This window comes from Phoxinus phoxinus (genome assembly GCF_949152265.1).
Source record: "Phoxinus phoxinus genome assembly, chromosome: 4".
Classification (NCBI taxonomy): domain Eukaryota; kingdom Metazoa; phylum Chordata; class Actinopteri; order Cypriniformes; family Leuciscidae; genus Phoxinus; species Phoxinus phoxinus.
Genome location: NC_136879.1, coordinates 22,117,394 through 22,132,038, shown reverse-complemented (window position 1 = coordinate 22,132,038; position 14,645 = coordinate 22,117,394). Strand labels below are relative to the sequence as shown.

At 38.2% G+C, this 14,645-nt stretch overlaps 1 protein-coding gene across 1 annotated transcript; it reads right to left on the bottom strand.

Moving 5' to 3' along the window:
- Positions 1–1,316: 1,316 nt before the first annotated feature.
- Positions 1,317–14,311, bottom strand: meox2a (mesenchyme homeobox 2a). Its single transcript, XM_079611247.1, has 3 exons — positions 13,415–14,311; positions 6,422–6,594; positions 1,317–2,313 (listed from the first exon to the last, which is right to left on the bottom strand). The coding sequence occupies exons 1-3, from the start codon at positions 13,935–13,937 to the stop codon at positions 2,092–2,094; spliced, it is 918 nt and encodes a 305-aa protein (XP_079467373.1). The 5' UTR covers positions 13,938–14,311; the 3' UTR covers positions 1,317–2,091.
- Between the last annotated feature and the right edge of the window lie 334 nt (positions 14,312–14,645).

The following is a 14,645-nucleotide window of genomic DNA, read 5'->3' as shown; positions in this document are numbered from 1 at the left end:
TATTAAATTTTAATTTACATTGAGTTTCTAATTGTAGGCCTAAATGTAATTTAATACATTATTTATAGGAACACTTTGTAGCTAGCTTAACGTTTCTGTTAAAAATTAACTCAATTTAAATAAATCAATATAATTAATTCCAAAACGTTTTTTTTTTTTTAGTCTTACCCTGATTTACTATGGTAAGCCTATTATATTTTAGAAAAAAAAAATTGTATTTGCGTCACTCGCCCGTGCATGTCTCGTCATATCCGTAAATAGAGAAAAGATGCTAGGCTACTTTGAGTCTTGTCACAGCGAGGGAGAAAGATTGATATGGAGCAGCTAAATCTCCGGTTTAAAAAAAAAAAAACATTGAAGAGGGGAGTCCTCTGGCAAAAAGAGAACGCGGCAGAGCTCGTAAATCATAAAACAAGATTAATGGCTTGCCTTTGCGGAGATGGCGAGAACTGAGAGGTTTGAAATGTTTTAAAATCGATGCGGAGATGGCGTTTTTATGACTCGACGGTGACTGAGTAAGGTATGTTATTATTAAACAGATACATTGGCACACGTTGTTTATTGTAAAGTATTATCTATTGTTAAGGATAATTGTATTATCTGGTTGTTGTAACGTTAGCACTGTGCTGGAATTTATTTTCAAGGAAGGACCGTGTCTTGGGTAAATCTGCTGTAAGATCGTCAGCTTGAGATCCTTTCCATGTCAAGCCTAGTAGTGTGTTTTATGAGTTGTACCATATTCATCCGCACAGTCACGTAGTCGTAGATCCGAATTGAAGATTGAAACCATTTGAAACCAATGTTCTTCCGCAAAATGCATGCACATTTGGGTTTTTAACCGCTAGAGGGCCAAGTTGTATATATTTAAAATTGATAAAAATATAATTTTTTCAAGTATAAAAATATATTTTTTGAATATTATAATTTGCAAAGAAAATGTTTGCTTAGACATTATAGTCAATATAATCATACAGGAAACACCAGGGCAAAAATAAATAAATTTGCTAGAAAATGATGGCATAGTGGCAAAAATGACATTATTTTCAACCCGTTCTTACTGGTACTAGCCTACTATCACAAACATTTAAAATAGTATTTCACAAGCAAAAGTTTAAAGATATAAACATGCATACATAAAAAAGTAGGAAATATAGCAGAGGCCCAATAGGTTGTCAGTTTCGTCAACTGGCCCGTAAAACACATATTGAGCCCTGGCAGTCAGTTCTGTGGTCAAAAGCCAGTTTTCTCAAATTATTCAAGCACTGTTTTTTATTAGCTAACCTCCAAGAAAGAATCATTCATGATAAGAAAATCATACCAGGCAACATACGAAAAGTTTATTGTTGAAGCATTGTCTGCACATGATACAGCTGTCAGATTTTTGGAAGATAGGAATACTTATATTTACATGACATAATATTTTCTGAAATGTTTTTGACTTTCCTGCACACTTGATTGAAAATGATTTCGATCACATCAAAATTGTACAAAAACATACAGTAGAAATCAATTAAGGCACAGAAATTGACAGTGCAAACTTAAACATACCCCTTTTCAATGCAAGATCAGAATGGAATGTTGTTGGGCCAGATTCGACCAGTCAGTTTTAACACTGCTATTCTATCTTTCAAGTAAAACAGCAGCAGAAGGGTACTTTAAAGGTGCTGTAAGTGATTATTTTATGGAATAGCATGCAGGACATATCAATATCCCAGGCTCTGTAAAACACTTTGGCTCTGCTGACAGGGAGGATTTTGAAATTGCTTACAGCACCTTTAATGGATTTAACGGCATTTTCAAATGTGTAAACATTTCCTTCAAACTAGCAAGGCACATTTTCTTTGTGAATATTGATGCCGAAGTATCACAAATATTCAGTATCATCCAAATGCAGAACAATATATCAGTCCTGTGTACATTTTTACATATTGAGCAAGCACTGTCACTACTTTGAGGCGTCACATGAACTGTCCTGGGAGGCGTCGTGGTGCGGTTGCTCCTCATTGGCACGTATAATCTGCTGTCCAGTCTTTGTGTACTCTCAGTCCGTACTTAACATAATCCCTAACTGAACATGACCCCGGATAAGCATCACAAGTGAGCGTGCTCAGAGCTCTGGTCGCTGTCGTGGCTGTCCTCGTTGTTGATAAGTGAGTCCGGTGTATGTTGGAGTCCAGGAATTCCCGAAAACTCAGAGGGAAGCAACGTTCCCTTTTTGACATTCACAAGCTCTTTTTCTCTCGCTACCGCCCCCTGTTGGCCTCCTTTAACTCGCTTCCACTTCATCCGTCTGTTCTGAAACCACACTTTTACCTAGTGGGAAAGAAAGACACATGAGTTATCAGATCCTACACTCTTAGGCTACATCAACATTAAGCCCATTACATTTAGATGGTTTCAAAACGCTCTTCAACCATATTAGCGTTTTCAAGCTTTTCCAAAAGTTTCTCGTCCACACTAAAACGACGAAAAATGCTTAAATCATCTTACTGCGCATGCGTAAAACGTAATAAAAGCTCACTGAGATGATACAGAGAGAGCAGACATAATAAAGTTCTCACACTTCTTCTGGCACAATAATTGTATTAGCTAAATATCCCAACACTTAATGGTGCATCCAATCGCACTCAAAAATCGCTATTCCATGTTCGGTCTAAAACAAAATTGCTCTCATGTTTTGACGCACAACAGCAATTGTGAGTACATTTTGTCATCTTTTCAGGAATGTAATATGAAGATTGTACAAAACAACATTAGCAACGGTATCCAAGTAGATTATAACCATGATATTTATACCATGATATACACTGTCGTTTTTAAATACTTCTGCTTTCACAGTCAAAACTGTAAAGATTTTGCAGTGTCTTCAAAAATAAGTTTTCTCAGGACAAAAATGCCATCTCTGTGTGGACAGATGGCCAAAAATATGTCCAGATTAATGTAGGCGTAGCCTTAAAAATAAAGGTTCTTTACTGTCATATGGTTCCATGAAGAACCTTTAACATCCAAGGTACCTTTCCATTGCACAAAAGGATCTTTATAGTTGTTTAGATTATTAAAAAGTCTTTCACACTATGAAAAAATTGGTTCTTTTAAAAGGGTTCCTTGAATGGGGAACCCAAAATGGCTCTTTAATGGCATCGCTGTGAAAACAACAAACAAACCATTCGGAACCTTTATTTTAAAGAGTGTAACTTGTCTTCAGCAAATGAGTCTGTATATTTACCCCGATGGTGCAGATGATCTGTTTACTGTGGTTGTTGGTGGAGCGATTGGAGAGGTAGATCAGGCCATGACTCACCAAACTCCAGTAAGCTAATATCCCTCGATCGGGTGCAAGTGTGCCATGTGATCAGATGACTGCCATGCTATTCTAATGCATGATCCACAAAGTTTGGAATTATGTTTTTCTGAAGACGCTTAAAAAAACCATGGCTTTCAATGCACATGTTTGGCAGCTATTTTCAGGCCATCTATTCTGGGGCATCAGACATTTTTGTCTTTTCCTTGCGAGTTAATTCAGAGTCCGTATTTACGTTTCCCAGAATGATGATTTAGCTGTTTCTTAAAGGGTCACTGCAGTGCAAGTAAGGCTTGCTGGGGGACCGGGCCACCTTATGCTAAAATGTATTTCTGGAGTAGGTACGATGTTAAATAGTCACATGGAATAGACCAGAATTCTTCATACACAATCAGACTTGACGAATACCAGGCCCAAATCAGCAAAATTATGTAATTTAAAGTTTTTTTCTCTCTCAAATGGCTATCAAACAAAAGGCGAATTTTACGTTCAAATTCATTTTACGCTCAACACAATAATTCCTTCAGCTTACGTTTCAAGCATCCGCAAGGAATAGTCTTTGGATTTCAAGGTCTGCTAGAACACTATTAAATTGGCCACCCACGTTCATTACCGTCGGCACTGTAAGACGGCCACCCTTAAAATATATCTGCAACGTTTGTAATTCTTCTCTCAGTAAGTTCACTGGTCACTGGTTAGTGCATGTCCTTAGACAATTCTATAATTTCCTAAAAATACCAGCACTTGCATGTAGGGCTGAACGATTAATTGCATTTGCGATAATATCGCGATATGATGACACGCGATTTTGTAATCGCAGAAGCTGCGATTACACTCTGGTCACGTGACACGCGATAGTAAAGCAGTCTGCACTGCATGCGTGTGCTTTATACACAATATTCTGCTTGCTTCTAATTCCTCTGTCACACACACATTCGAACCTTACGAAAAATAGTCTTTCATAGCCTACAGTTCGGAAAAGTTGAAGCGAATTGGACATTCGCGGGCTTTATTGCACTGACTAGAAGATCATATGGCTGTGATCGCTGTGAAATACGCGCGCTTGATGTTACTCTAGTAGTGCGCGGTCCCGCCCGCCGGTATTTTCCTTACAAATGCTCTATAAAGGCATCATATGTCTTTTGGAATGTAGTTGGCTTATATATTAAAAATAAAAATATGAAAACCATCGACAGAAGCTGCTTTCAATTTCAAATACTCACGCCCGCTTTGTGAAGAGCGCTCTCACATGCGGCTGTGAGCGACTCTGTCTACGTGGTTAAATGTACTTGCATCTCAAAATGCGTTCATGACGCGAAATTAATGTAAACAGTCAGTTATGTATATTAAACAGACAGGACAAACCATATCTTATATTTCAAAAGAGATCTGTGCATAAGTATGAAGCAGCTTATCTAAACTGAGAAAGAAAAATCACTTAATCACAGCTCTTGAATGGAAAACATTCAGACTATTTAAATACTGAAAGCACTCTTGGTTTATTGCTTGTAATGTTTTTCCCCTCTTTGTTATTGATAGCTTTTATGTTTTGAAGCTATTCGCTTATATAGCCTATTTAAAATTCTTAACATGTAATTGTATTAATTTAGTTTTTTAATGTGTAATTATTTTTAAAAGTAGCCTACTTATAATTACATATGTAATTAAATAAATATTTCAAGTTTTATTAATAAGATTAATTAATAAATAAAAAAAGTTTTCGGCTCATGAGGTGCCTAAAGATTCCCATCCACAGATTCCCATATTGCTTGTGTTTGTTGAATAATATAAAAGATAAAGAGCTTAAAAAATAAATTGCATATAAAATCGCAATCGCAATATTGGTAAAAATAATCGCAATTAGATTATTTTCCAAAATCGTTCAGCCCTACTTGCATGGCAGCATTGAAATAAATGTAAAGTTGATGACTGGATCTGTGTAAATGAAATCAGGGCCTCTTTGCAGTTGTCAAAAAAGATGTCTTTGCAGTGGCAAGATATCCATATGGTTAAATCAATACAAGAAAGAAAAAAGAAAAACAGACAAATATGCAAACCCCAATAAGAATTCACTTTGTTGATGACATAGTCTTTTGTTCAAAAATATATTCAATATTATAAAAAATTATAAAGTTACTAAATACATAAATAAATAAACAAACAAAGTTTTGTATGTTAAGCAGTTCAGAGTGAATTAACTGGAGGAGTTTATTTCTAAACCCCTAAAACATAGACCAATACAGTGCTGTCTTGCAGGTGCTGTAATACATTTAATTACAGATAGTCGTTTTAATTAGCCTGTGCAATATCATTATGATTAGTAACCATTGTACGTGTGCCGCAGTCATAGTCCTGCCACGAACGTCCAGAACTCCAGCAGGTTCGCACAGGGATCACATTGCAGGAGACGGATTTGCTTACTTGTCGTGTGGCAAGGTTTTTATTTCTAAGCCTTGGGAATGTATCCCCAGAGAATGTAGCATAATTTAAGGCCACAGATGTCACTTCCTTGTGGGATCCATGGCAAACGGCAAAGTCCTATGAAACCAAAAGGTCTAGAAACTAAATTTGTAATCTAAAATGCTGCGATGTTCTGGACTATTACTATAATTTAAAGCACTTGCATGGCTCATTGAGCAGTTAAAAATTTTATGAATGGTGTTTTGAATTAGGCCAGAATGACCTGCCAATGATGTCATTTCAAAAACAGCAAGCATTATGTCATCTCTTTATGTCTGTAGGAGTCAATAAACTTCAATGGTTTAATAAGATTACATAGTTGTTTGGTTAAAACATCAAATAGTTACAACAACCAATATATCTTTGGCTCCAAATAAAGCGTCATGTGCTATTTATTTCACATATGGCTGTAGGAAGCGCCTTCCCACGCAGAGACCAATTTGTAAGACGGAGCAGCAAGGCGGAAGCGGACAGAACTTCCTTCGCCTCTCCCGTTACTTGACTACAGCCAAAAAGAGAGCTTGCAGAAACATCTGGAATACAATAGTCCCACTCCATGGCTGGATAGAAAAGCACGGAACCCAGAAAAAAAATAAAACGACAGTAGCTTCTGACAGAATGATTGATGAACAGGGACCAGGTCACGCTCGGTCATCTCACCTGCCTTTCCGTGAGATCCAGGTTCACGGCGATTTCGTACCGCCTCAGTCGGGTCAAATAGTTGTGATGGGCGAATTCTGCCTCCAGTTCTCGAATTTGCTCTTTGGTAAACGCTGTCCGCTCCTTCCTTGGCTTGCTGCTCACATCCGATTTGTAATTCCCATCTTGGGACTCTTAAAAGATAAAACAAGAATGGAAGAAATAGTCACAAACTTTTTGAAAAGCAGTATCAACTGTTCCACAACAAAAATGGCCTTTGAAACCCAATCGGTTGATTTCAATGCAATCGTTCCAATTAAATACAATCACTGCAGGGTTGAAATCCCAGAAATGTCATAAAGGAAATCAGAGAATGAGGAATACTGCCAGTCATATTTTACGATGCTGCAATTGTGCATGCCAGCTGTTTGTAAAAGTCAGCTCCAGCCGTGAGTTTTCATAAACCGCTATATAGATTCTCACAATGAGTTGGCGCTCACCAGAACACTTTCCAAAGACTTCATTTGACTTGCTGTTAATGGAATCTGCTATCCTTTTAGTTTTAATATGGAACAAAACAGTACTGGAGGATGTGTAAAAATATATTTCCTTAGTTTATTTACCTCAAAATTTTACGAGCGTCTTCCACTCATGGCTCGAGAGCTGCCAGCTCACAACAATATTCAGTGGAGTGTTTCTTATTCCCTCCCTCGCTCTTGCGCTGTCAATTACGGCGAATTGCTTTCCCTAGTTTCAGATGTTTTTTGGAGTGACAGAACATGAACGCATAAAAGCTCATATATACAATTACATGTGGTTATTGCCAGAGCTCAATTATGTCTAGTCTATTCTTGAATGGGAAACGCAAAAGGTCATTGAGGAAATGTCAGATTAGCCTAGCTATCCATCCTACCGAAGACACATGCGCTTCTGTTGTTTTGACGCATGAGGAAGGAAATTTTATGCTGCTTTTTTCACAAGACGTGCGCCTTTATCATGACTTCATGTTGCTGTGACTCACTTGCAAAGCCTTTTGGTTCATTTATCTATGGGTGTGGAGTGAGCGCTAATCCAACTAGCAATCCAAAACCCAGCTTTAATTTAATGAGAACCCATCCGCAAGTGGCGAGACCTGCTCTGCCATTTCAGCATGATATTTCAAATACATAATTGTTCATGTTTTTTCAATGCTAAAATACTGTGTACAATCCCCTCTTAAAGGGAAAGTTCACCCATAAATACAATTTTACTCCGTCTCATATATTAGCTCATTCTGTTTATTCTAAGGGTGCTTTCACACTGGGTCCGAGCCCGAGCGCAATTGTTCCCAGCGCCCCCGCAGCGTTGGTCTGGTTTCACACTCAACTTGATTCTGTCGAACCCTGGTGCGTTTGCGTGCATCTTACGTCATCGCAAACGTGCACGGGGATTGATAGAAAACAAAAAGCGGGTCAATATTGTCTTTTTTTATTCATTTGGTGCTATTATGCGCAGCTGAGTGAACAACACAGGTTTACGGGGTGTCATAAGGTGGTCTTCTGCTGCTTGCAAACGGACTCTTTTGAGATTTCCATTAATTTGTTGCCCTGACTCCACGCGATATGCGTGAATACACTGCAGGCTCACTCTCGCTCGTATCCAATCAATCATCAATACTATCATCTAGGGGTGTGCCGGTTTCAGAATTGGTGATGACGGTTATGATGTGAGTCAAATGTGACGGTTCGTAACATAACCGTCGTTTGGGGGGGGGGTCTGTTATAAGACAACTTAGTTTGAATAAACGAGCAGACACTGATTAACTACTTGCTATACGTTTATTTATATAGGCCTACACACAGTAAACAAATCCTTAACAAAAAAAAAAAATTAGAGAAATAGGCTGCTTAAATTCTATAAGAGCCGCATAAAAATGATTGAGTAGCCAGGCCTAAATTACAAATCATAAAATCTAGGCTACATACCTTTATCAAAGAAAAACAAAACAGTCGAACAACGATTGTTGTGATAATACCTTAATTAAACGAACTAAATATAGGAAACAAAAAAAGTGCAATGGCATTTTAAATTCCTAATCTTTTTCGACTTCCAAGTTCGGTGACAGGAACACCGACCAACATGTTCACTTTACTCGGTTTTAGTGACGATCTGACAGGGGTGGCTATGTTACCCGCGAGGCTAAACACTCGCTCTGATGCGGTGCTTGTAGCACAAATACACATGTATTTACGTGACAATTTTGCTAAGAGCGGATAGCGTGTTTCATTGTCTCTCCACCAGTGGATTAGCCGTAGTCAATTGGTTGTTCTTGGAGATAGCGGGTTAACTCCGTGTCAGCGCGCGCTCTGATCGGTAAGGGCAGATATTTCAGACCTCCGTTTATTAAGGAGATCTCCGGCACCTCCTGTCACTATGGGGAATTAATTTTTTTTTTTATTATTCATATTTCTGTAGTGTTCAATGTTGTTAGATGTAGAGATACGCAGATGGGGAATTATTTCATCCGCAACCGCATAACAAAACTCATCCGCACCAACGTTTTTTGACCAAATTTCAAAGCCGCACCCGCCTAGAAAGGATGTAGCAAAGATATTTAATGCTAATGCATGAGGCAGGCATAGTTTCATTCATTTACGATGAGATGCGCTCTAGTTCACAATGCAATGCAAGTGAACGCGGCGCGCAGGCGCCATGTCACGGTTATTATACTGTCTGCTATAGGCTATTTGCTTTTTATTTATTAAATACATGCAATTGGTTGATGAAACATTTATTAAAATTAAGATACAATTTCTACAAAACGAAATTCGCTTCAAAGAAAGGCTTTCTACAATGCAAAACTTTGAAGTGGTAAAAATCATGTCTGACGATTTACAAAACAAAACTTCATTAAGTGGTAAAAACCACGTCTCCCGATATATTGCGCTTATTATGATCCTATCTAAAAAATGAAAAAAAAAACTTTTTTTAAAAAATATTTGTAAAAAATATTTTAATAACACGGTTTTGGCGGTTATAGAGTTCTAATGACGGTGTTTAACTATAACCGTCGGTCTCACGGTTATATACTAACCGTCACACCCTTACTATCATCCCTTAGATGTGTTTTATTTAACTAAATATATCATAATCAGCTAAAACGCATGCACAGGTGACAGGTCACTTTACTTCCTGAAAGAGTGTGCACCCGAGTCTGTGTTGCTTTCACATGAACCGCGGCACGGTTCGAGTGCAACCAAACTCAGACCACCTCCTCCAGGTAGTCTCGGGTTCGGTACCCCAGTGCGCACCCGGCTCCGCATGACAGCGTACACATTAGCGATTTTTCCTGCGAACCGTGCCCCGTTCCGAACCAAACTACCAGTGTGAAAGCACGCTCAGTGTGTGCTGGTCTGTCACTTTAAATACTTGTGCTCTTCAGTGTTACATAGAAGAAAGTAATTGATCAGATTTGTTATTTTTAACTGTTTTTAAACATATTTCCCCTCAAGATTGTCCCCGCCCCCAAACTCATGCTATTGGTCGAGCCACTGTTGCTGTGTCAGGCAGGGGTGCGTTTCCCAAAAGCATCGTTCGCCAACTATGTTCGCAAGTTCCGTCGTTATCAGCATAGTTCAATGAGTCTGTGTTTCCCAAAACCATCTCTCAACGAACATTTGCAAACAGCATCGCAAACTTGTGTGGTTGGAACGACTGCTCTCGACCTGTGCTTAGAAGCAGAGTTTGTAGTTTACATGACATGTGGACTCAATAAATCCTTATCTTGAGCCAAATAAGAAAGCTGACATTCAGTACAATCTATATCTTTAATTTAGAATACAATCAAATGTCAGTTACGTCTTTTAGTTTGTAAAGAGATTTAAAGCGTTGTTTTTTGAAGAGTGCGCATGTGTGAACGTGATCTACTATAAGACCGAGCATATAATTGAATCTGTAAATAAAGCAAAATAACTGAAATAAATGAGAAATAGTCCTCAGATGCCATGTCTGTAATTTATATCAAAACATTTAGCGTTAACAGTATAATTTGCAGAAGCTGACAAGGACAGAGACTCAGGATTGTTCGTGTAATGATGATATTGTAGTTTAGCATATAAGTTGCAGTCTATGGTGACTCATGCTAATGAAGAGACTTGTGATTTCTAAAGACAGTGCATCAAAATGCAACTGATTTCACCCAGTTTTCACCAGATGTATTTTAAAGAGTCGGCTGAATGTGGACCTGATTAAAACAAGAGCAAAAAGGCACATTTACTGCGGGCCAAAAGCAGCCATTGTGGAGTGAGAAAAAGCAACACGAGCTGCGTTTTGTGAACAGAGCTGGTCTAAGTTAAGGCAACTTTTCCCGGCTTCGCGACACGGCGGTTACACCACAGCAATTAGGCCTGCGCTTTAACTTTTATCTCTTCTTTCAAAAAAAGAAAAGTACTGGGGGGGAAAAGCAGGACAGCCTAGGCTTTCAAAGATGATTTAAAAAATACAGCTACAATGAAAATTTAGACATCTACTTTAATATTCTACTTGCATACTGAGCTTTATTGGTGAAAAAAACAAGAAACCCAAATGAATATCATGAAAACCCACATGACAAAATACACGCTAGGCTCCTATCCAAACCAGACATGTGCTGTTTTATTAGAACATCCACACATGCTTTGAATAAATCAAACAATATATCTTAAATATAAATGTTGACATTTTGACTGTTAAATCCGCCCTGGTTGCATTGATTGGTGCTCATTATAAAAGCATTCTATAAGTATTTTTTTGTTATGCCACAGTTGCTCTGAAAATGAATAGAAAGTATATCAAAACATTTTAATAATTTAAATAGCCTTTACAATCTATAATGCTTAAAATAGATCAACACTGTTCAAATGCCCCAAACACATCCGTGAGAATTACATTTTCTATAATTCAATACATTTTACAATATTACACACCACCACAACATAATCACTTTGTTTATTGTAAATCCCACTTGCAGGCAGAAAATGTATGATAAATTTTGATATGGGAATATCCAAAATTATTCAAACAATATTCAAAATGAATTAATATTAATACAAATAATAATATAATAGTAAATGCATAATTATTATATTTAGCAGTGCAAATAACTTTTATTCACGTCTCTGTTTTAAAAAATATTTTATATACAAGAATTGCGACAAAGATTGGTAAGATATCTGTCTGTATAACATACGTATGTATATATATGTATGTGTATATATATATGTATGCGTATATATAACAAGATTACAAATAAATTGGGTTACACTTTATTTTAAGGATTCCTTTTACATTTAAGTAATGAATGAGTAATAATAATTAACTGCATGTACTTACTATAGGGTTATGTTTAGTGTTTGGTTCAGGGTTAGTTGCATGTAATTATGCAAAATGTTATGTTTTACAGTGAGTATATGTGACATACAACAAGAACACTGTAATGAAGTGCTACCATAAATTGTTAAAGTTTAAAATGTATGAACTAGTGCGGAGTCCTCCAATTCTGTTAAGACCTTTTCAGCGGTGGAACAAGTGTATTTATGTTATGTTAATTTGGGGTTGGCACAAATGAGAATAAATCCACATCTGCAGGGCTGTACCTCTTGTGTGGACCTGAACTTTGTTTTAAAGGGCAGAAAGTAGTTAAAATTCCCTTTGAAGGAACAAGATCGTAAAAGTACATTTTATGATCCATTTTATGCAGTGTTAAATTGATTTTTGTAACACGAGTGGCAGCTATTCCCGACAAAACAAACTGGAGATGCCCATCAGATTAAACAACAACTTTAGCAGTGAACCGAAAACCCTTCAGTTTACTTCACATCTCCCTGCCCGTTTTACCCATCAGCAAAACCAAAAATAAAGTAACAGTAGATTCCCGTTCTGATTCCACTGTACAAACAAATTATCTTCAAAGAGAAAGCTGCTTAAAACACTCCTGTCATCTAACGTTTGGTTTTTCGTGTTAAATGCCAACACAGGCGTCCCTGTTCTCCTTCTCAGACCGTGGCATTAGTTACTTTACCACATGCCTTATTTGTGCTTGCCAAAAAAAGTGAGGAGATGAAACAGATGAGACTAAACGTGAATCATGCGTGCAGTTAAATGCCCACACATGAGTTACATCTGCCCTCTGCTAGCCGAAATAATTGCTTCTGTGCGTGTAAGCCAACACCTACAGTACAAAACTCTCACAGGCAAAAACACGGCTCCACGTTTCCAAAAGCACTAGCACTGCACTCAGTCTGATTGTGAAGGCTGTTAAAATGCACCATAACTTGTAAAAAAAAAAAAAAAAATGCAGTTACAAATAAACAACTTAATGGGGACTAACATAACGAAAGAATAATTGGTAAGAGAAATGTTATTCTGGAGAACATTACAAATAATTTATTTACATGATGTAATATGCATAGGAGAAAATACGTTTTCAATCATATATATATGTATATGTGTGTATGTATATATAAGTTAAATAATAATTCTTAAATATTATATATAAATAATATATTTAAAAAAATATTGAACAGTTTATTTATATATAATATTTGTAAAATAAGAATTTTGTATTTAACAAATTAATATTATTTACAAATAACAAATAAATAGTACATGCTAAATATTTATTGATATGTTATACATATCATATATAATCATGTGACACTGAACACTGGAATGGCTGATGATTATTCAGCTTTGCATTGCATACTTAAATTATATTTTAAAGTATATTGAAATAGAAAACCATTGCACAATATTAGTGTTTTTCTTCTTTCTTTTTTTTATCAAATAAATGAAGGCTTGATGAACATAAGAGACTTCTTTAAAAAACATTAAAAAAAAATAATGTTTCCAAAATTTTGACCAGTACTATATATATATATATATATATATATATATATATATATATATATATACAAAAAATGAATTGATCAGATCGGACCCTTTAGCTTTTTATTTAAGTATGGATGGGTTTAAAATAAAAATGAGCCTTTTTCTTACCAGAGCTGTCACTTCTTCGTTTGCTATTCCTTTTCTCCGCCTCGGCTGGCGACATCGTATGACGTCCGAAATCCCCTCCGGGAACACAAGAGGCCCCCGAGGGCACCCCTCCTCCGAGGCTTGGGGTGCTTGCGCAGAGGCTGGGGCCCCCGGGACCCATGTCTGAAGAGCCTGAATCAGGGGCCGAGATGCCCAGTCCTAGACGGGCGCTGGCTGGCGAGGCGCTGGCCGTCTGCGGGATGTGCCATCCGGTCTGCTGCGGTTGGGCTAGATGATGATGATGATGATGATGATGATGCTGCTGCTGCTGGGACATGGGTGGCCCTCGCTGGTGCCCGTGCCCCCCAAACAGTCCCCCGTCCTCACCTGGGTAACCGCTCACGATGCAGGTAGAAGGAGAGGAGGTGGAGAGGTCAGCGTACGCGGAGAGGTGCTCGGAGCGCCCGTGGAGGGCGAAGGCGGGGTGCAGGGCCTGTGGAGGCGCGTGAGGGCTGCGCAAACAGCCGAACAGCGTGTGATCCATCGCATGCACCAAACCGGTCGCTCACCAGAACAGAAGCCACAACAGCAAAACTTCCAAAAGATCAAAAGATTAATTAAAAGCAGCAGAAACACAAAACGCTCCTTTGCTTCTCACTTTAAGCAATCTCTCCTTGGGAAAAAAAAGTGGAAAAGGAAAAAAGTGCGTCAGTGCACATGAGTGTGTGTGTGTGTGTGTGTGTGATAATCCCATGCACGTCGCGAGCGAGAGTTGCCAGGCAGCAGCAGCTGACGATGATGATGATGATGATGATGATGAGAGATGAATCTCAGTCGACAGTCTAGCGCAGACTGCGGCCCAGCTGAGAGGGAAAGGTGCTTCCTAACAGTGGCCGGGACTTTGGGCAATGGGCTGGGACTGAAGGAGGGGTGGGAGATGTTATAAATAGGGACATGTAACATGAGAGGGAGGCTGGGTCACAGAACCCCGCCACAACTGTCCACTGGATCGAGCCAGTCCAAGCCCTACAGCTCGATGCATCTAAAACATGTCAGAAATAGATTTATATTTCGGCCCTTTTAAATCTTTTTCATGATTTGCTGTTTTAATTGTTACTTTTTCTGTGGTCCCAAAAGGCAGGTTTGTTGAGAAGGTCGGAGCAGCTGAGAGGGGTTAAACGTGTTAATGGGTCCGTCGTGAGGATGATATAGAGGACTGGCGCTCAGTGCTAGAAGTCCCTCAGCTGTAGAT

Coding starts and splice junctions, on each gene's coding strand:
- meox2a (XM_079611247.1), bottom strand. CDS start 13,937: ATGGATCACACGCTGTTCGGCTGTTTGCGCAGCCCTCACGCGCCTCCA. Junction 6,595..13,414: donor ACGAAGAAGTGACAGCTCTG/GTAAGAAAAAGG, acceptor TTATCTTTTAAG/AGTCCCAAGATGGGAATTAC. Junction 2,314..6,421: donor TGGATCTCACGGAAAGGCAG/GTGAGATGACCG, acceptor CTTTCCCACTAG/GTAAAAGTGTGGTTTCAGAA.